Raw genomic sequence first — 23,079 nt, 5'->3', positions numbered from 1 at the left:
ATAGTATTTTGCCTGCACACCAGAAGAGGGCACCAGATCTCATCACAGATGGTTGTGAGCCACCATGTGGTTGCTGGGAATTGAACTCAGGACCTTTAGAAGAACAGCCAGTGCTCTTAACCTCTGAGCCATCCCTCCAGCCCTTGAAATGCTTTCTTTAAAAAACAAAATGGCCGGGCAGTGGTGGCACATACCTTTAATCCCAGTACTCGGGAGGCAAAGGAAGGTGGATCGCTGTGAGTTCGAGGCCAGCCTGGTCTACAAAGTTAGTCCAGGACAGCCAAGGCTACACAGAGAAAACCCTGTCTCAAAAAAACAAAAGCAAGAAGGAAAAAAAAAAAAAGGTAACACTACCCAGAATGTTCCCCATCCTGTCACCTGCACCATCCTTAAGGCTAAGCTCCAGAACAACCCCTCTCCCACAGAGTGGTCAATTTGAGATTATGCATTTGTGAAGTAGCTATCTGTCACCGTCCCACAAACCATCTCTGCTCTGCTCATCACTTTTCAATGCTAAGAATGTGGCACATACATTAAGTACAGAAGACTTGCTCCACCTCTGCTATGTGGCCTTTTGTGCCTCACCGGGCCTCTCATGCCTTTATCAGTCTTCTGCAAACACTGCAAGAAAGGCCATGGTGATCAAAGTGTTATCCCCGTCCTTCAGGGTTCCGTAAGAGATTTCAGCACAGCAAAAGCAAACGCTCACAGTCCCGCCTTTATTTTCATTTGGTCATACATACTTTTAAAAACCATGCATACGCTCACAAAAGAACCAAACATTAGGGATTAGAAGGCCATAAAACAGGACTTAACAGACAGAAAAAATACCCCAGGCATCAGAACAAAACACCACCAATCAATTACTGAAAATGTCTTTGCTCAAAATACAACCATGTTTGGTTTTTAAACAATTTTTGTTTAGGTTTTTGTTTATATAAAAAAGGGAACCATTCAGAAATAAGGGACAAGCTTCCCACACTACCATGGACAGGCTTTCCTTCCTTAAGGCCTTCTGCTAATCACAACCTCCTCCTCCACCTCCCCACGCCATCTGGGAAGTGCAAGCAGCCTGGGCCTGTCCTAGAGACAAGAGCTACAGAGCATCCAGGATGTGGTCAATCTTGGTGACCAGCTCCTGGCGTTTTCCTGAGCTGAGCTTTTCATTCTCGATGTACGTGTCCTTCTTGAGCTTGCCAGCCACCAGCCTCTCGGCCTCCACCGCCGACTTCAGCACCAGCTCCTTGACCTGCGCGTCCAGCTTCTGCATTTCGCTCACCTGGCAGAGACAAGCACAGGACAGGGTTTGAGAACTGTCCTTTCACCGCACTCAACAACCCCCAGCGCCTCCCAGCCCTACAGATCCAGAGCTCCATAGGAAAAACCAAAATTAAAGTAGTGTCCAGAGCAGAGGGCTCACATGTAGAAAAACAAGCCTGGCTCCAAACTGTAGCTTCATTACCTACAAGTCATGTTCAACTCTGACAAGCAGGCTGTATTCCACCCCAACAACTGAGGTTGAAAGCCATGGAACCCCAGCGTCATGCTGGCACACAGCAAGCTCCATGAGTGTCCCCTCTCTCTACTGGAGCCAGACATTAGTTAGGACAAAGACAATAGGTGACATGGAGGGTGACAACTAGAACAGACCACTTCCACTGTTACCTGTGTGCCAGGCTCCAGAAAGCAGTAAGGGATAGATAAGGTCTCCTGTCCTCAAGGAAATGACACCCAAAACCCACATAAGCACATGAAGAAATGTTCCACAGTGGGTGCCATAAAAAAACTAAAAGGATAAAAACTAAAAGGAGATTTAAGGGGAGAAGGAGCTAACAGGGAGGTAAGAACTCAGGGGCACTTTTAAAAGTAGGTGATTCTTCCTTTATAGGTAACAATAGCTAGCTCACAGAGCACACGATGGCCAGGGCTCTGAACACTGATATGAACCAACTTTCAGGCATTATGAAGGACCACTGACTTCCTTATCTATAAGGAAACTGAGGCACAGAATTAATCTGCCCAAATTTAGAGTGAGAATCAGAACCTGGGATTTATATCTAGGTGCTTTTCTTCTTCTTCTTTTTTTTTTTTTGTTTTTTTTTTTTTTTTTTTTTTGGTTTTTCGAGACAGGGTTTCTCTGTGTAGCCTTGACTGTCCTAGACTCGCTTTGTAGACCTGGCTGGCTTTGAACTCACAGAGCTCCACCCGCCTCTGCCTCCCAAGTGCTGGGATTAAAGGCGTGCGCCAACACGCCCTTTTTCTTTCTTCTTCTTCTTCTCCTTCTGGTTTTTCGAGACAGAGTTTCTCTGTGTACCCTTGGCTATCCTGGACTCACTTTGTAGACCAGGCTGGCCTCGAACTCACAGTGATCTACCTGCCTCTGCCTCCCACGTGCTGGGATTAAAGGCATGGGCCACCACGCCCGGCTTCTTCTTCTTTTAAAAAAAGGTCTCACTCTTTGGCCAGGATTCACGCTGCTCTCATTTTGTAGCCTAGCAGGCCATCATCTGGAAGTACATGCACACGGACTTCCAGAGTGCTGGGAAGTGGCCACCTGGAGCAGCAGGTGGACATTTTGGAGAAGCATTGCCCTCACTGCCAGCCATGGACACAGAACTTCTCCAAGCCAGACTGCAGACAGCAGGAAGCTCTGGGTCCCACCACAAGCACTGGCAGCACTCCACAAGTCTGTGGTTCTGGACATGGGAGTGTGGGAGAGCCATCTGAGCCTTGCCTAGCCCAAACAGTGGATGGACACTGCTTTCAACAAGTGGACACAGTGCCTGATGTGGGGTGTGGAGGGCCACAGACAAGTGACTAACACTTACTCTGTCACACAGGTCAGAACCCTCCGTCTTCAGCCTGGACTGCAGCACAGCTATCTCACTGGTCACAGCTTTATGCTCTGTCTCCAGGCTCTTCTTGCCACTGTTGAGGGTAGAGACATCCCGGGACTGCTTGTATCTATTGATGGTCTCGTCAAAGTGACGGTAGAGGCCTAACCTCTTGTTGACCAAGGTTAAGACCTGCTCTGTGATACAGGCCACTTTCATCCTCGCTTCTGCAGCTGGATCCTGGAGGACAGAGAAACCATGTCGGTCAACAGTTAGGCCAAAGCTCACTCCAACCTACCTGCCATAGGATGCCTACTGCCACCAGCCAGCAGAGGTCACCTTAGAAAGCCAGGAGTCAAGCCCTTCTGACACTTAATGAGGTCTATGCTCAGCAACAAGGACAGCAGGAAATGAGTCATGCACCACAGGCCCATGGCCGTGACCAGAACAACAATGGTAGAATGAGCCCCGAGCGCAGCGAGAGCTCATCTGCAGTCACAGGGAGACCATCGTGTCTCACTCCTTCAGAGGTTTTTAAGGACTTCAGAAGAAACATCAAGTCTTCCTGCCATGTACCATCCCTTTGAGGCCACACCTATGGGTCCTCTCACTATGCATGCACTGGCGAGGCCTGCACAACAACTCAGAGGCTGGCTTAGGTCTGGTGAGCACAAGTTACTTTCACATAATAAATCCTAAGATTTACAAGAGGTAGATGCAGATGTAATAATCAACGACTAACCACTCAGTTATCTGCAGATGTGAAAGTAATGCTGAGGACTACTGTGAACTCCAGGACACACACGCATGGCATACATATTAGACATATATATGTTTTGTATGTATGTATGTGTGTGTGTGTGTATTAGATATATCATTACCTTTAATGTAAGAAGAGACAATAAAAGGTACCCGCCTAATTTTTGTTTTGTTTTGTTCTAAGACAGGGTTTCTCTGTGTAGCCATGGCTGTGTAAACCAGACTGGCCTCAAACTCACAGAGATCTGCCTGCCTTTACCTCCCTGAGTGCTGTGATTAAAGGTGTTTGCTTCCATGCCCTGCTCATATCTGCGTAACTAGTTTAAAACCACAAAATCAGAGTGGTACCAGAGACTGATCAAATTAATTTCCTACAAGGCAGAACTGCTGTTTAGAAATTTGATTCAGAACTTACTAATTTATAACTAAAATTAGCATCAGCAGTGGCTGGCTGTGGGGCACACGCCTTTAATCCTAGTACTTGGTGAGCTGAAGTAGGTGAATCTCCTGAGTCTGAGGCCAGCCTGGTCAACATAGCAAGTCTCGGCCAACAAGACCGTGTCTTGTTCTCCTCCCATTCAGCAATGATGGAAAATAAATTAAAATTAAATTCAAACACAAATAAATAAACCTAAGATTTCAAATAAACAATACAGAATGCCATGGTGTCGTAGAGCTGTGCCATAGCTTTTATCTCTGAGAATGCTGACTGCCAGCACACCGTGTCAGGTCCATGCTTCCTGTCTCCTTGTGGGGAGATGACATCAAAGTTCAGATACTGCTGATGTGGCCCACCCCTAGTACCACAGGGAAGAAAACGGTCTCTCCAGTGAGCATTAGCAGAATTGAGTTAAAAGCAACGATATTCTTATATTTAGTACTAGGATTAAAGGCGAATTAGTAAGTTCTAAATTCAGATTTCTAATATGGGACAAGTAGGGGATTCTAGCCCCAGGTTCTGTCGCGCTCACTGGCTCACAGGCACAAGGACTGCCTGAGAGAGGAAGAGAGCAGAGTACCTTGGTGATGGAGAAGTCCAGGCGGACGTAGATGATGACCGTGAAGAACAGAATGTAGAAGGCGGCCACGACCAGCAGGGGCTCCTGCAGCATGAGCACTTTGTTGAATGTGTAGTGCACCTGGGGAGCCAGGAGAGGGGCGTCAGCGGAGGCCAGCTCCAGCCCACAGCCGGGAGAGGGGCGTCAGCGGAGGCCAGCTCCAGCCCACGGCCGGGAGAGGGGCGTCAGCGGAGGCCAGCTCCAGCCCACGGCCGGGAGAGGGGCGTCAGCGGAGGCCAGCTCCAGCCCACGGCCCACAGCCAGCAACAAACAGCAGAGCCGCTCACCACAACATCCTGAATGTGCTGCTCCACGAGATTCTTCTTGTAGGCAACAATCACTGGGCGGCCAAATGTGTCTAGGTAGGTGTAGTGCAGCTCATCAGGGGCGCGGCTGATATCGTAGGGACTGTCTACCTGGATGTTCCTGGAACACAAAGCACAGTACAGCCTCAAACAAGCCACAGCAGGAGATGAGGGGTGTGGGCTGCTGAATTCTGAGACTAAGGGCTATCAGGAGGCTAAATTCACACCGCTTTACCCTGCCTACTGCAGACGTCTGGCAATAAATCCGCTCCTCCTGCTGCTGACTTAGCAGCTGCAGGCCAGACTGTCTCCCTCCAGCACTCGCACTGGTTCACAGGGTGAACACAGATCCCAGCACAGCCCACCCACGGAGTCTCAGGGCCTCCAGAGTGCCTTGGAGCCATCCAGTCTTTCAGGACTAGGGCACATGCAATACTTTCTGGCCAGGCCTATAGTGCCCAGAAGAATAGTAAGACAGTAGTTTAGCTTGAAGGAACAAGCCCTCCTCCATCAACAGTCAAAGCACAGGTCCTCCTGGTAATCAGATATAGGAGCCAACAGAGAGCATGTAAACACTCCAACAAGAAGCTAGCTAGATACACTGATACAAAGTAGTCGCAGCTCAAGCTAAGGACAGAAGCCCTGTAGTGACCATCTGCTCCCACCAAACGGATTCCTCCAAAAGGCCATGGCTCCTTCCTCAAGTCAGTGGTTCTGTGTGCACACACATCAGCGGTCCTGGGGCTTGAACCGAGAGCCTCGTGAACAGGCTAGTAAGCGCTCTATCACTGAGCTACACAGCCCCAGTGCTTGCCTTCGTTCCTTCCGTGCCAACACCTGGCTCTTAAAGTTAAACTCTCATTTTGTCAGACATCTCTTACCCAAACTGCTCAAACTGACAAAGGTGATTGCTCCCGTCTGTTACACAGACCCCGCAGCAGGCCCGGGAGGAGTGGGCACAGCTGCACCTCTCATTCACTGCTAATGCAGCACAGGGCCTACTGATCCTTTCTTTTTTTTTAATTAAAAAAGACAAGCACTTGCTACATGGAGCCCAAGTTGGCCCACACTGCTCCAGCTGAGATCCTCCAGGCTCAGCTCCCAAGTGCTGGGGTTCTAGGTGCTCACCTCCACATTCTCCCCTGGCATTAGCCTCAGGCCATTACTCTGGCCTACTGAGACAGTTCTGGCTTCTGCTCTAGGAATATGGAGGCACTGTTTTTGGAAAATTTACTAAATCATGTGCCCTCCTTTATATCTAACTTTTCTTTCCTAGCTTTAGACAAGAGAGTTCCATAGGAAGTCAAAGCTATTTAATGAGTACAGCACAGTTCCCTTGCGAGGCACCAGGATGGTACTATCAGAGAAATATGGAGGAAAGAAATGATCACTTACTTGGCTCCCTCAGGCAGGATGATCTTCACTGTCAGAGAATCTATCACTTGCTCATCAAACACGTGGTCCACAAACCGCATCTTCAGTGCATACTGGTCACCTGAGCATCATCAACAAGCACAGGCAACGGTGTGAGCAGAAAACAAGATAGTAGATAGAAACTACAAGCTATGAACTTTCTCCTTTGACATAAAGGGAGAGGTGTTATCAAGAGGGCCTGTGGTTCCGAGTGCCAGCTGACAGAGTAGGCTTTTTGGCTCTTTTCCAATCTCCACAGACAGACAGAACAACTAAAAAGCAATGTCAAAATGGGCAGACCACTTACAACAGCTCCATCCTCTCCAGCTTAGGTGTGCTTACTTGCAGATCACCCACCACAGCTGGGCTTGTGGACTGAGACACCCCGCAGGAGGATGCTCCCTCACTTGAGCATCCACGCCTCCCAGCGAAGGGCTAGAACAGTTATTTGGGGAAGACTCGGGAAGAAGGCTCTCTATTTATAGCTATGGGAAGCCATCATCCATGCTGGCTTTCCATCACACTTGCTTTAGGGTCATCCACACTCCTGCCAGTAGCCCCTCACCTACTGGTTCCAATAACCACTGGTTCCCCAGGGAAAACTTTGGTGGAATCTAACTTTGATCTGTTGTTGGGGAGGGAGGCAGCAGACATGGCATGGTCCTCTCCATCCCAGAGAAAAAGTTCTCACAGCACACTAACAGCCACAAGGCCTGCAGGTGAGCAGTGTCTGCAGTGGAGAGAACAGCAGAGGCTGCATGACAACTGCTGGGAGCAAGGAGAGAAGAGCACCAGGTTAAGTTTCTCTCCCAAGATATCCCTGGCCCAGGAGGAGAGCAACAGGCCTGCAGAGACCCCAAGTCCTAGCTGCCCTGTCCCTGAAAAGTTTGGAAGACCAGCAGAGCAGCCCCTCAGAAACAGAACAAAAGCTGTATAATGTAGAAGAGCACCTTCCACACCACCCCCACAGTAGTTATGAGGACTGAGCACAGAACCTCACACGAGCTGGGCAAGCACTCCGCCACTGAGCTACAGCCCCAGAAGCCAAGAGTATTCCCTGTCCTGAGTGAGCAAGCAGACGGCCAAGACTCGAGTTCTACAGCAGAGGAAGTGTAAAGGAAACGGGGAAAGAAAGCTATAAATCAAGAGGCTAAGAAACAGCTTTTTGTTTTTGTTTTGTTTTTCGAGACAGGGTTTCTCTGTGTAGCCTTGGCTATCCTAGGCTTGCTTTGTAGACCAGGCTGGCCTCAAACTCACACTGATCCCTGAGTGCTGGGATTAAACGCATGCACCACCACTGCCTGGCTAGAAACAGCAATTTTAAAAGGGCAAAACTTACCAAATAGTATCTAAGACTATATAAGTGGTTAAAAAAACACACAAAAACAAATCTTTAATCCCAGTACTCATGAAACTGAGGCAGGTATCTCTGTGAGTTCAAGGACAGCTAAAGTTACAAAGAACCTGGCCTCGAAAAATAAACAAACAAAAAAGAAAATATAACAATGAACCGTGGTCTCTTGTGTTTAGAGACAGGATGTCACTAGCACTGGCTAGCCTAAAAGCACTATGTAGGCTGGCCTCTAACAGATCAACCTGCCTTTGCCTTCCAAGTAATAGGATCAAAGGTGTGCACCATCAAGCCTGGCCTTAAAACCTTTTCTTATTCCTCCACCTTTCTTTTTTTCTTTTTTCTTTTTTTAATAAAATGATCTCAAATTAAGAGCTGGGTGTGTCTTAGTGGTATCTGCTTGGATATGTATGGCCCATGGGTTCAGTCTCCAGACTACACAAAAAATAAAGGTGGTCTGAGAGTAGTGAGATGGGCTGGCTAGATGGCTTGGCAGATAAAGGTGCTTGCTACCAGGGCAGGCAACCTGAGTCCCTCCTGAAAACCAAATAGAAGAGAACCAACTCCAGCAAATTGTTCTCTGACCTCCATACATGCACCCACAAATAAATAACATCATGTAAAAGAATTTTGAGAGGAAAGAAAGTTCAAAACTACCCACAAGAATTTAATTAGCTCTGCTCACCAGCATAAAGTATAAATCTGATCTGACAGCATGTGTAGAGATACATTTACAGCAGTAATTTACTCCAGCTTACAGAAGCACCAGTGTCTCAGCCTTCCTAAGAGTAATAAGAGGGCGCCCTGACAATAAGGCATTGGTGGGTTTTAAAAAGAAGGTGAAGAATAAGCTGGCCCTTTCCTACCCTCCTCTCACTGTGCCTGCACTCACCCAGATTATAGAGGTACTCATAGCTGGGGAGGTTGTAACCAACGATGTAGTGTGTCTTCCACCCTCCAAAGAGAGGAAACCGAGGCCGGATCTCCATTTCCACAGAGTCATCCAAAACAAGGAGGTGGCTGGTGGAAACATTGCCAATCTCGTCCCGGTAATACACATCCTGGGCGGCAGCAGGAAGGATGGTCTGCAAGAGAGTGAATGCCTTCAGGAAACTGCGGAAATACGACCTAGTAAGCAGAGAGCCTGTACCAGACCCCAGACTATAAGCCTTCAAAATCCTCAACTTTCCCCTCAAGGTTTCAGAAGATCTAGACATCACATCTATTGAATAATCAAGGATGCTAAGCAGATAAAATCTTCTCAACAGGAAACAAGATTTGTGCAAAATCCCCATGTGAATACTCAAATTATAAAGGGAAAATTAAAGATGCAAGGAATTATATCGAATAACTAGTGGCTGAGTTACAAATTTCTTCACCCACTATGCTTAGACATCTTCCAAGTATACTGACGAATACTTGTTCACACAGCGAGCATTTCTGTAATATGTAAATATATAAAAGTATATGATTTCAGGCCAGGCGTGGTGGTGAACGCCTTTAATCCCAGCACCTGGCAGGCAGAAGCAGGTGGATCTCTTGTGAGTTTAAGGCCAGCGTGGTCTACAAAGTCCAGGACAACCAGAGCTATTACACAGAGAGAAACCCTGTCTTGAAAAACAAAAAACAAACACATGCATACACACACGCGCGCGCAAACACACACACATTTTGCTTAAAGACAAGGCATATTCAATTTATTAATCATTTTAACAATGTTACGATGACTCTGAGGGAGGCCCATACCCACGCTTCTCAGTTTTGTCCTTCCATCTGAGAGGCTCTTTCCTTCTTAGCCCTCATGTTTAAAGTCTGTTACAAGCACACAACAGGAAGTTAATAAACGCCAACTAAGACATGGTAGTATAGCCCTGCACTGGAGAAGTAGCACCAAGAAGCTATAGGTACCTTCAAATACATATCAAGTTAGAGGCCAGTCTGGGTTGCAGGAGACCCAATCTTAAGCAAACAGAAGGGAGGAAGAGACGGCTGAGCAGGTAAAAGCACTTGATGCTCCGTCAAGAGGACCGGAGTCCAGATCCCAGCCCCTATGCCTGGCAGCTCACACATGCCTGTAACTCCAGCTCCAAGAGATCCAACCGTTTTCTGGCCTTCATACAGGTGTGCATACATTCACACAAGACACAACACAGGCACACAATAAATCTTTACAACAACAAGGGAATGTTTAGGTGATGAATAGACCATGAATAGGTTTTACAAACCACACCATATCTACATCAGGCAGATGTTCTCACCCTGTGGTCACAACTCCTCTGGGGGTTGAACAGCCCTTTTGACCCCATTAAGACCATTAGAAAACAGTTATTTGCATTACAATTTACAAAAGTAGTAAAACTATAGTTATGAAATAGCAACAAAAATAATTTTATGGTTGGGGGTCACCACAATGTGAGGAACTATATAAAAGGGCCACAGTAAGGATGGTTGAGAACCACTGCTCTGGGGCCAGGCACAGTGGGACATGTCTGTAATCCCAACACTTAGAAGCCAACGCAGGAATATACTGAGTTTGCCAGGCGTGGTGGTGCACGCCTTTAACCCCAGCACTCAGGAGGCAGCGGCAGGCAGACTGCTGTGAGTTCGAGGCCAGTCTGGTCTACAAGGTGAGTCTAGGACAGCCAAGGCTACACAGAGAGAACCTGTCTCGAAAAAACAAAACAAACAAAAAGAAATATACTGAGTTCAAGGCCAGTCCAAATTACACAGGGAGTCTTAGACCAACCCCTACTGCAGAGGGAAAAAAAAGCACTATTTATACAAACACAACACACCATTTACATAAACACAAGACCCTTCCTCTTTAAAGGTCCTTCTGAGTAGCAGCAGTACTCATCACCTTTAGTTCATCCCCCAAACCTGAAAAGAGGGAAAGAACGCACGGATATGTCAAGGTTCCAGTGTCAGGCTGCCCACTCATACCTTAAAAGAACGGATGGAGGAGATGCCACTGTCAGGCTGTCTCTGGTAGTCATAGCGGGAGAAAGGCCCCTTCAGCACCGCGCCTGTGTGCTTCAAGTCCACGTTCTCTTCCACAGCAATATTCCCCCAGTGAGAAACCTCGATGACCCGGGCCATGCTGGTGATGGTCAGGAAAGGGCTATTGTTCTCATAGTGCACTTTAAAAGCATCCTAGGTGGGAAGGAAACGAGAAATTAACTAGAGGCCTCTGACCGTCACAGAACGCTCGCCAAGCACCACACATGGGGTGGGTTTGGATTCATTTCTATGTATGTATGCATCGGCATGTGCCATATGTGTGCAGGCAGCCTCAATGGCCAAAAGAGGGTGCTGGACCTCCTAGATCTGGCCACACAGGAGGTGGTGGGCAACCAACATGGGTGTTGGGAAATGAACTCAAGCCCTCTGGAAGAGTAGCAGTTCATTGCTCCAGCGCCTGCCTATGCAGAGCTTTTTGTTCTTCTTTTAGAAAGGTTCTTGTTTGCTCTCAAACTTGCCACCTTCCTGACACAGCCTGGCGAGTGCTAGAACTACAGGCTTGTACCACCACTCTCCTCTTTCTGGTGGCCACTTATGCCTATAATACCAATACTCAACAGGCTGAGGCATGAGGATCATCATGAGTCAAGGCCAACTTGTGAACCAGAGACCCTGCCCCCACACACACAGAAAAGAAAAAAACAAAAAACAAAAATAAGGCCGGCTATGGGTAGCCCACACTTTCTGAAGATTTATTTTTATGTGCACTGATGTTTTGCCTGGATGTATTTCTAAGTGAGTGTGCCAGATCCTGTGGAACTGGAGTTACAGACAGCTCTAAGCTGCCATGTGGGTGCTGGGACTTGAAACCCCACCCTCTGGAAGAGCAGCCAATCCTCTTAGCCACTGAGCCACCTCTCCAGCCCAGTTAGCACATATTTCTAACCCCAGCACTTGGAAGCAGAAGCAGGATGATCTGAGGTTGAGGCCAGCCTGTTCTACAAAGGGAATTCTAGGCCAGCCAGAGACACCTTGTCTGGAAAAAACCTAAAAATCAAAATAAATAAAAATAGGCATAGGTGCAGCAGTCTCCATAGCCAGAAGCAACAACAGTAGGTCTTCACTATGTGGAGTCCCGAGTCTGTACAACTAAGTTTCGTCTCCCAATTACACTCAACAGATCCTGCATCTATATCCTCCAATTCTCTGCCAATTCTCACATGGGTTAGTTTTAATCTCTGGTAGGAACAGTAAGATGGTTCAGCAAGTAAAGGCCCTTACTGCTGAATTTAATTCCTGGAAGCCACATGGCAGAAGAGAACTGACTCCCAAAGCTGTCCCCTGGCCTACAGGCACTCATGCCAATACACATCATGTACACACGCACACATATACGCTACATAAAAGTTTATAATCTCTCTGGGGTTGGGAATATGTCAGTCAATGGCAGGTGCTTGCCTAGCACACAAAGGCCTTGGTTCAATGGGGAGTGGGTTTCAGTCTCTCTGCTCATTAAGTAATTCCAAGGCCCTCTTATGAACTTGCCTATAACTCCACAGGAAGGCAATATAAAATTACAAGTTAAAAAAAATACCCTTCTTTCCAAAGTCCATGAACTGGGTCAGCAGACGTCCCTCATTATCTTATAAATGCTCTTATTTTATTCTCTTACTCTATAACCATATTTTTTAAGATTCAATTCAGAGCCCTGCTTCACACCACGCAGTGCAAGCACTATAAGGACGGTAGCTTCATACTTCTGGAATCACAGGTATAGCTCACTTGTGGAATACATCCTTAGCATAGCTAAAGCCCTGGGTTCAATCCCAAATGCACATATGTAAGAGCCAACACATACACGCAAACACACACACATACGCACACACTTGCACACGACTTTTTGTTTTTAAAATGCTCATGGTTTCTCTTCTGTTTTTGAAACAGAGAATATGTAGTCTGGCTGACCTCAAATAATCCTGCCCCCTCTGCCTCCTGAGTGCTGGTTTTATAGGCAATCATCAGCCCCAGCTTAAAATGTTTATGTTTGAGCTGGAAATGGGAGCTCACAGCTCTGATTCCACCTGCTGGGAGACACTAAGACAGGACTGCCAAATTTTCAAGGCCAGCCAGGGTATAATGTCAAAACGGGGGAAGTTGGGTGCTCTTGTTTTTTTTTAATTACTTATTTATTCATTTTATGTTCTCTGGTGTTTTGCTTGCATGACTGTGTGAGGGTGTAAGATGCCCTGGAACTGGAGTTATAGACAGCAATTGCCATATGGATGCTGCTGGGAACTAAACCCAGGCCTCTGGAAGATCAGCCAGTGAACTATCTCCAGCTCCCTTGGTTGCTGTGTTTTTGTTTCCTTTCTTACCTTAGAAATTCTAAGGCTAAAGAGAAGGCAACAGTTAAAGAGCCCCTAACAGTTGGCAATTCACAGCCACCTCTAGCCTCCAGAGACAACTGCACGACAGACATGCTCATGCACGCACACACACTAAAAAACAAACCTGTGGTTTGGGTTTTTTTTGTTTGGATTTCTTTTTGGGTTTTTTTGGTTTGGTTTGGTTTGGTTTGGTTTTGGTTTTTTGAAACAGGGTTTCTCTGTGTAGCTCTGGCTGTCCTGGAACTCACTCTGTAGGCCTGGCTATCCTCAAACTCAGAGATTCACCTGCCTCTACCTCTGCCTCCCAAATGCTGAGATTAACGGCACTACCATCTGGTAAAAAAAAAAAAAAAAAACTCTTAAAAACATATATACTATTTCTAGGCGAGGCAGGCTGGTGCAAACCTACAGTTGTAGGACTTGGAAGGTAAAGGCAAGATTAGAATGTTAAGTCGTACTCGGCTGTATAGCCAGTTCCCCAAGCTACATTAGCCCCTGCCTGTCCTCTCCCAAAACCTATTACTGAGAATATATGCAAAGACACGTAGATTACCATGTTAAATAGGAAAAAAAAACAAAACAAAACAAAATCCTAGTCATTCATTTATAACAAGCTGGCAAATAACACAGGGCAGAAATCAGAGAAATAACTACTAGAAAAAGGTTGACAAAAGCAAAAGAATTTTGCAATACTCTATTGCAATAACATGGTCTCTACATTAATCTTATCTATAGCCCAGAATGACCGTATACACCTATAACCCCAGTGCTCCAGATGCTGAAGCAGCAGCTCGTGCTACAAAAAGCCAAGAGCAGAGTGAGTCCCATGGCAGAGTACTGCCTGGCATGTGTGATGATCTGGGAATAAGGCCCAACTGACAAGAAGAGTGAGTGTGAGTGAGGACTGCTGGACTGCTGGACATAGCAAGCCCCAGGCCAGGAGAGCTACACAAGACTGTTTCCAACAACCGTACCAAAATAATTTTCAGAAGAAAAGGAGGGGGAAAGAAGACCATCACAGAAAGGCGTTACAAGACTGTAAGAGCCAGAGGTTAGGAAAGACCAAAACAAAACAGGGTCTTCTGGATATGACAGGAGCGCTGCACTCATGAACTCAAGCAACTGTAGTCACCTACGTAAGAACTGCACAAAGTCCAGCCAGTCAACATTCTAGCACGGAGTGGAAGGAGCTCGTGAGCTCCCACTCCCAACTGAAGAGCCATGGCTACTGCTACAGGCTGACCATGCTCCAGGGCTCCATGGCCCCACACCCAAAGTATATGGACAGCACTAACTGGAGTCAATGGGTTTTCCTTGGTTTTTGGTTTTTCAAGACAGTTTCTCTGTGTAGCCTTGGCTGTCCTTGATTCACTCTGTAGACCAGGCTGGCCTCAAACTCACATCGATCCACCTGGCCCTGCCTCCCGAGTGCTGGGATTAAAGGCGTGGTAGCGCATACCTGGCTGGGTTATTTTTTTAAAAGGACATGAAACTAGGGGATAGGGAAGTAGAGATGGATCCAGGAAGAGTTAAGGAGAGGAGCAAAAGGCGAATAAAATAAGAATATACCAAGCTCTCAAGGAATTAAAAAAAAAAAAAAAAAAACTAAATTAAAAAAGAAGAAACAAAAAGGGATAGAAGAAGAGAAGAAAAAGAAGCAGCTAAGGAAAAAAGAGAGATCAAATGAAATGTAAAAATGAGAGAAGGAAGGAGACGGCTCAGTGAGTAGAGCACACCTGACAAGCTCGGCTGAATCACCAAAAACCACATGGCAGAGGAGGAGTGACACGAGCAAGTTGTCCTCCATGCACAGATATAAACAAAATGACATAACTTTAAAGAGAGATGGAAAGAGAAAGAAAGGAGCATTACTAACTGGGCACCATGGAAGCAAAGTGACAGGCAAGCAGTCTTCATTCTTGAGATTTTCCACATTTTTAAATTTATATGTGTGGGAGTTCTGCCTGAACGCATGCCCAAGAACTATATGCATGCAGTCCCCAAGGAGGCCAGAAGAAGGCATCAGATCCCACAAGCCTGCAGTTGCAGACTGTTGTGAGCTGCAATGTGGGCCTGGAAAGCCAGTCCGAGTCCTGTGCAAGACCAGCAGCCAGTGCTCTTAACTGATAAGTCGGCCGTTTGTTGTTTTCTTTTTGGCACAGGGTCTCACTGTGTAGTCCTGACTAGCCTGGAACCCTATGTGGACCAGGCTGGCCTTGAACTCAAGAGAGTCCTCCTGCCTTTGTCTCCTGGGTGCTGAGACTGAAGGAGTACACCACCTTCCCCCACAACAAAATTTTAATCATGAATTCTTTCCCCTTCCGTAGTCCCAGTCCCAAGGCCCTTCCTCACGTCAGCCTCTGGTGCCGATCTACCACAGCCAGCCCAGCTCCTCTCCCTGTCCATCACTACCCTGCCCTACTACCTCACTGCCTTCTCCCATGATGCCCACTTGCCAGCCTCTGACCTCAGTTCTCAGGAGAAGTTAGGAGGTGAAGAGTTACTACAAGATAGGTTCAGAACAGTTTCAGAATGCTACCTAGCACATCCCTTCTGAGCAGTGAGACTGTTGTAACCTGCTTTAAACTATAGCTCCTCTGCTAACACCTGCTTTCATCTTTAGCATAACAGAAACCATTTTTGCTTTTAAGTCTCCATTTTGATGATGGTCTCTGAAACCTACCTGACTGTAGGCAGGGATGTCTTTAAAAGGCCCATAATCCAGGACGTCCTCAGATCGTGTGGGATTCCCCAGCTTGGTATAGCTTTCCACATTTCGGGAAGCAAGTTTCACTCGCATGGTCTGGGTCTTTGTTGGGTAGGGAGAGTAGAAATAATGGTTGCCCTCGAACACCACCAACTGCTTCTCTGACTGAGCTATCTGAGTTGGGTATGGATGGAGGACATGAGTGTAGACGGTTTCCACAACGACTGAGATCTTGGACCCAGGATCAAGAGCAACTGGGAGCTTGACGGTGAAAAATCTCCCACTAAAGGAAAAAAGTGAGAGAATTAAAATTAAAGACACTGCTAGGCATGGTGGCAAACACCTTTAATCTTTGCCCTCAGGAGGCAGAGGCAAGTAGATCTCTGTGTATTCTAGGCCAGTCTAATCTACATAGCAAGCTCTATGCCAGCCAAGGCTACAAAGACTCTGTCTAAACGAAAAACAAAAACAAAGATTAAAAATACTAAAACTAAGTTAATATTTCAAAGTCACAGTAAATTCTATACTCAAGATAAAAGCTATCACCTTTAATATATTAACTTAAGCCTTTAAAGACAGATGTCCACACGTTCATCCAGGTCTGTTTATAATAGCAAGAGGGTAAAAACTACCAGAGACAGTCAAGTGACAGACCTCTAATCCCAGCACTTGAAAGATGAAGACAGAAAGAACAAGAATTCAAGGTCATCCATTCTAGGTCAGCCAGAGCTACATTAACTGTCTCAACAAACTAGGGGACCGGAGGGATGGCTCAGCAGGGCAAGTAGTAAATGCTGGCTGCTCTTTCAGGAGCCAGATTTGACTCCCGGCACCCACACAGCAGCACACAATTGTAACTCCAGTTCCAAGGGGATCTGACTAGGCCCTCTTCCAGCCTCTAAGGGCACTTGCACGCAAGAGGCCTAGACATATATACAAGCAAAACACCCATCCCTACACACATACACACCCACCCAGCTAATTAATTTTAAAGAGTCCTTGTCTCAAAAACCAAAAACATTTTCTTTAAAAACTGCTTGGGGGCAGGGAGATCTATCAGTGGGTGAAAGGCCTGCTGTCAAATCTGACTACCTGAGTTCAATCCCCAAGACTCATGTGGTAGCAGAGACCCACTTCTGCAAGTTGTCCTCTGCCCTCCACACACCAGTGGCCTGCATGTAAGTGAACAAGCAGACATAGCCTGAAAACTGCTGAGTCTGAATTTTCTAAGCCATGAAATGTACTTTTATTAGACCCAGTGAGTCATTAGTAAAAATTTGAAGGCTTTTAAACATGTTCCCATGGAATTTATCCTCGATGATTAGAACAAGGACTTCACATAGCGCTCACAGCACTGTGCCTCGTATTGCTATGTAAAGCTTGCAACTGAAACACCTCAACACCTCCATCTTCTCCTAGGACACTTGGCTGCAAGTATCAGATCTGCTTCTCTCTTTACTGCTGGTCCTGAATAAGCTGAATACTTTTCCTGGTCAGCTCTGCTGACAACCAGTCAATTCAACACACCAGCCCAATTCCCAACAGGATCCCCTCCTCTGCTACCAGCACTGCCATGTAGCCTACTATAAGCTTGACAACCAGGGAACTTTCTGATACTTAATAAACCCTGTGCCAAATATCTGGTTAGTCCACCCTAGCAATGCCCCTAGGTTAACTTACCTTTTCCCCTTAATTTTGGTTTCGCGTACTTCTAGGTTGTTGTCTTCCTCATCTTCTCCCTTTACCTGTAACAACAAAAAAGGAGTAGTTTAGCTGGGCATTGGTGGCGCACACCTTTAATCCCAGCACTTGGGAGGCAGAGGCAGGCGGATTGCTGTGAGTGTGAAGCCAGCTTAGTCTATACAAAGTGAGTCCAGGACAGTCAAGGCTACACAGAGAAACCCTGTCTCAAAAACACAAAAATAAGCCGGGTGGTGGTGGTGCACACCTTTAATCCCAGCACTCGGGAGGCAGAGGCAGGTGGATCTCTGTGAGTTCAAGGCCAGCCTGGTCTACAAAGGGAGTCCAGGACAGTCAAGGCTACACAGAGAAACCCTGTCTCCAAAAACCAAAAACCAAACCAAAACAAACAAACAAAAGGAATAGTTTATGTTTTCAAGTTCTAATTTTTAGCCAACTATTAACCAATTGTGGTTTGAATAAGAAACCCCCCTCTGTCCCTTCCCCCCAAGGCTCATGCTTAAATACTTGGGTCCCAGTTGATGGAACTGTTTGAAAAGGATTTGGAAGCTTGGCCTTCTAGGAGGATGTGTGGCCAGAATATAGGTGGGCTTTGAGGTTTCAAACAAACAAAACAACAACAAAAAACCCTTCAGGGCTAGAGAGATGGCTCAGTGGTTAAGAGCACTGCCTGCTCTTCCAAATGTCCCAAGTTCAATTCCCAGCAACCACATGGTGGCTCATAACCATCTGTAATGAGATCTGGTGCCCTTTTCTGGGCTACAGGTGTACATGCAGGCGGAACACCGTATACATAATAAATAAATAACAACAACAAAAAACTTCAGCCATTTGCAGTGTGCTCTATGTCTCCTACTTGTGGCTCAAGATGTGAATTCTCAGCTGCTGCTCTAGCCACTGGCCACCTATTACCTCTGCTCCACTATCATGGACTCTAACCCACTGAAACCATAAGTGCCAAGTAAACCCTTCTTTCCCTAAGTTGCTTTGGTCTCAATGTTTTATCACAGCAATAAAAAAGAAAGTAATACACCAACTATCATACAACATTCCCATTAGTAACTTTTCAAACTTTAATTTTTGTTATTAGGGTGTGTGTGCGCGTGTGCATGCACACGCGCACACACACTCATGCACATGCCTGCCATAGCACATGTATGGAGGTAAGAGGACAACTTTCAGAGCCCTTCTCTTTCCACCTTGTTTTTGGACAGGATCTCTCCTGCAGTTTCTGCCATGATGGGTACTCCGCTCACTAGCCTACATGCTTCTAGTTGATTCTTTTGTCTCTGCTTCCCATCCAAAGGCACCAGTGCTGATGCAGATGTGGGCCACTGCACCAGACTCTTTATATGGGTTTCTGGGGATCAAATCCCAGTTAATAAGGCTTGTACTACCCCCATTGAATGTTCTCACAGGCCTAGAGCTTTTGTTTGTAGTGCTGGGGATGGAACAAAGAGCCCTATTCAGGCCACACAGACACCTTTACCAGTGATCCATATCCCAATTCCATTACATTTTTAATCCGAAACATCAAAAACTTACTGGTGCACAGAGTAATTTCTAAAAACATTCTATAAACATTTTCCTGAACAACCAAATAGATATAAAGATCTTATCTCCACATTTACTTCCCAAATGTTCCAAAGACTTCTTTCTGAATATTTTCCTCTTTATATTCAAATATCCATATGTACAAAATATAAGGAAACGGGGGCTGGAGAGACTGCTCTTCCAAAGGTTCTGAGTTCAATTCCCAGCAACCACATGGTGATTCACAACCATCTAAATGTGATCTGATGCCCTCTTCTGGCCTGCAGGTGTACACACAGGCAGGCAGAGCACTGTATACATAATAATAAGTTAATAAGTCTTTTAAAAATATAAGGAAACAGTAGACGTCCCATCTGTGACAAACTGTTGTCTCCACAGAGTGGCAGCAGCGGCTTTCTTAAAGGAAATCAGCCCTAGTGACTGCTATGGCACATCTTACACTCTTCTCCTCTGCTGCCACCAGGCATGTCGCCAGGTTAACTCCAGAAGTCACAGACCATGGCAGTCTAGGTGAGAACATGCATGCACACCAATGACCCTTGGCCGGCCTGGCCTCATCCCCACCAGAAAGAAATAGACGGTTTCCTAGTACTGACGCAGTAATTCCAACAGAGCATAGTGCTTGAGACTTCACTCACAGCCTGTTGGAGCTAAGCATGTGCTCTACCACCACACCACACGCCACACCCCAAACCCACAGGAAATTGTTTTCTTTTGTTTTGAGACAGGGTCCCACATAGCCCAAGCTAGCCTCCCTTTAGGACGGCCTAGAACTACTGATACTCCTGTCAATGGCTGGAACTATACAGGCTGTCATCACCATATCTCAACTCCAAGAGCAATTTTTAAAATATTATTTCAGAAAGCCTAAAAAGTTATATAACCATCCTCAATGATATCACAGGCAAAAAAAAAATTAAGTCCATTACTTTGACTAGACTCTTACAAGGATAGCATTCTAATGCACACATGCTTATTCAGAACTCTTTGTTAATGTATAGCTTATGTGTATTCCTAGAAAATAGTCATTACTTAGTAAAAGCTAAGAGAGAGCCAGGCAGGTGGATCACTGTGAGTTCAAGGCCAGCCTGGTCTTCAAAAAGCATCTAGGATGGCCAAGGCTACACAGAGAAACCCTGTCTCTGGAAAACAGAGAGATGGGAGAGGGGGGACCATGCGCCAGGGATGGTGGTACACAGCCGTAGCACACGGGCTTGAGAAGCAAGATGATCAGCAGTTGAAGGTCATTTTTAACTATCAGCATTCTGAAGGCTGAGACGGGAGGGTTCCAGTTTCCAACACAGTCTGAGGGCTACATAAAAATACACTCTCTAAGGTAGAGACAGTGAGACAGAAAATGATGGCTCAGACTACATAATCCTAACTGTCCTTCTGCTAGTTCCTTAAATAAAAGGTTCCTATAGTCCACCAGCCAAGTTTCCAAGGCAACATGTGCTCTTTGTTACATATGGCATGCAGCTGTTTCTCATGGAGGTACGGGGTGTAAGGCAACTCACATTAGCCACCTGGTCTCCCTGCACAACCAACACAACTCACACAGCCAACTGGTCTCCCTGCACAACTAACATGACTGAATAATGGGTGACGTGACGGCTAAAACATAAGGCCTTATCCCACGTCAGGCTGGGAAACAAGGGAGCAACGCGCAGAAGTACAACAGGCATGGGACAAATTAGACCTTCATTTGTGGTTAACAAGCTCCAAGGCTAGATGCTTCCACAGCCTTTAATCTCGGCAATTGGGAGGCAGAGGCAGGCGGATCTCTGTGAGTTCGAGGCCAGCCTGGTCTACAGAGTGAGTTCCAGGACAGGCAGAGCTGTTACACAGAGAAACCCTTGTCTTGAACACCTAAATCTCAAAAAAGTTGCTACAAGGGTAAAGAGTGAACTTAAAATATCTGCCACAGCCTTTTTTTCTTTTCCTTTCTTTTTAATGTGTATGAGTGTTTTGCTTGCAGTACGTCTTTGCACCCTAGAAATGGAGTCACGATGGCTGCGAGCCACCATGGGGAGTGAGTGACCCAACTTGTATGCATTCTCGACCAGGACGGCAAGGTGGCTAGCATCTCCTGTGATCTGATTATGTTGTAAGTTATAACAGGCTTTTACAAAACAGGATTGAAGATCCAAAACATCCACAGGTGAGGATGCTTTCCTAGAAACGTTTGAATAAATCTGTGCTTCCGCATGAAGAAGGATTCAACGTAAAGAGGACAGGAGTCACTTCAATGACAATTTATGAGCCCAGCTTTATAGCACCAGTCAGGAGAAATGTGGTGTGCTTAGAAATGTGATATTGTAATGACAAGTCTCCTCTTAATAAATTGAGCAATCACTTAATGAATATAGTTAATGAAAACAGTAATTAAAAGTAGCCTGTTCAGATAGTCCCTCTATTCCCAAAGCCAACAATTTCTTTCCTTGAAAGCTGTAAAAAAGTGTGTTCGCTGAAAGGCACAGAGGGTAAATGCTGAAGTGTTTCCCATCAGAGGCAGTGGGGTGAAAGAGACCTGGGCTTCATCTTTCTGTACAGCAAACTAACTTTTCAAACTCACTTCCAAGTGCGAACGTTTAAGAAAGCGTTAAGCAACTTTTGGAGGCGCGTTACGCTAACCAGGTGTGAGCAGTGACAAACTAGATTAACCAGAAGAAACCCGTTATATTTCCGATCACTGTTGTCTAGAAAGAACAGACTATACCAGAATGAAAACTGCATCCAGGAATTAATTTCGACTAAACTCACTGATAGCCCTTCACTGGACTAGTAAGTCCAGTAGTCAGAGAAGATGCCAGTCACCCGAAGTACCGCACCTGGCCACAGCCAAGACGACGCTCCAGATGTGTGTGGAGAGAGGTCGCCAGGGGACCAAGGGGGTCGTCTCGAGCTCCGGAGCTGCCACGTGGGCGGCGCCCGACGCTCGGAAGCTTGTGCTGACGTGTCCAAGTGGACACGCGGGTAACAGGGACAGCGGACCCCGCCCGACCTCCCCCGCTCTCCCCTCGGCACCTGCCTTTCAGATGATCAGACCCCTCGAGAATCCCTAACGCCCCCCCCACTGCCCTGCCCTGCCCTTGCCCCGGCCTCCCCAGGGGTCCCCCGGCCTCCCCACCGGCCCCTCCCTCCACTCACCTGCACGCCGAGGTGCGCCAGGCGCGACTCCAGCTCGGGCTCCAGCGCCAGAACGAAAGAGCTGGCTCGGGAGGTGGAGCCGCCGCCCGGGTGCGCTAGGACCACCTCAGCCGTCACCTTGGCTAGGTGGCTGCTCAGGTCCACTGTGCGCTTCACGTCCTCGTTGACGAGCGGCGGAGCCTCCGAGGAGGCGCTGCCGGGTGTCGGGGCCAAGGCCCCGAGCCACAGCAGCAGCAGCAAGCCGACCGGCGCCTCCATGACCGCGAGCTGAGCGCCACCGCCACGCGCCACGCCCCCTCCGCCACGGCGCAACCGCTGATTGGCCAATAACGACGCAAGATGGCTGGGCCCCGATCAGAAAGGACCCCGTCTCTGGGGCAACCGGGCGACTGCGGGGTGCCTGACTGAAAATCTTAAAGCGCAGGCGTACTTTTTGGGGGTGCTCATTAGCAGCATTCACCTCTAGTTATCTGTAGTAATGGCCCTTCCTTATCTGCTGTGTATTTCCTTCATGCTTATGTGAAAACGCTGGCATCTCCACTCAGAAACAGTATACTGCAGCATAGTCTAAGGAATTAAGTTTGCCTTCTCGATGTCTATATGATAGATACTAAGTGGTCAAAAGTTTAAAGAAAAACAGGAAATTTCCAGAGACTCAAGTATCTCCCCTAATATTTAGTTCAATTTTCAACGTGAATGATGGCAGAAAACTTAAGCAACTAATCAAGGTTGATGAGATCCTTAACATCAGGTACCTGTTGACATGTAGCACATTGTAGGAGTCTAAGATGGAGTCCTGGCAGGTCTGGTGAGGGCTGCTCTTTACTACCGTGATGGCACTTTAATGACGGATCATCTAAGGAAGGAATTCCATAGCCTCATAAGGCAGAAAGGCAGGA

General features: G+C 46.7%; 1 protein-coding gene across 1 annotated transcript; it reads right to left on the bottom strand.

Moving 5' to 3' along the window:
• Positions 1 to 699: 699 nt before the first annotated feature.
• Rpn1 (ribophorin I) lies at positions 700 to 22,473 on the bottom strand. Its single transcript, XM_051154872.1, has 10 exons — positions 22,181 to 22,473; positions 17,456 to 17,520; positions 15,752 to 16,058; positions 10,664 to 10,873; positions 8,613 to 8,805; positions 6,352 to 6,451; positions 4,939 to 5,077; positions 4,613 to 4,732; positions 2,829 to 3,074; positions 700 to 1,279 (listed from the first exon to the last, which is right to left on the bottom strand). The coding sequence occupies exons 1-10, from the start codon at positions 22,436 to 22,438 to the stop codon at positions 1,097 to 1,099; spliced, it is 1,821 nt and encodes a 606-aa protein (XP_051010829.1). The 5' UTR covers positions 22,439 to 22,473; the 3' UTR covers positions 700 to 1,096.
• Between the last annotated feature and the right edge of the window lie 606 nt (positions 22,474 to 23,079).

This window comes from Acomys russatus, chromosome 13 (assembly GCF_903995435.1).
Source record: "Acomys russatus chromosome 13, mAcoRus1.1, whole genome shotgun sequence".
Classification (NCBI taxonomy): Eukaryota; Metazoa; Chordata; class Mammalia; order Rodentia; family Muridae; genus Acomys; species Acomys russatus.
The sequence above is the reverse complement of the archived record's forward strand: the minus strand, read 5'-3'. Positions and strand labels throughout refer to the sequence as shown.

What these genes read in the sequence shown, in the direction of transcription:
- Rpn1 (XM_051154872.1), bottom strand. Translation starts at nt 22,438, where the DNA reads ATGGAGGCGCCGGTCGGCTTGCTGCTGCTGCTGTGGCTCGGGGCCTTG. An exon ending in CCTCCATCCGTTCTTTTAAG is followed by an intron (nt 8,806 to 10,663) that starts GTATGAGTGGGC and finishes ACTCTCTTGCAG; the next exon opens with ACCATCCTTCCTGCTGCCGC. An exon ending in GTTCTGACCTGTGTGACAGA is followed by an intron (nt 1,280 to 2,828) that starts GTAAGTGTTAGT and finishes TGTCTCTGCCAG; the next exon opens with GTGAGCGAAATGCAGAAGCT.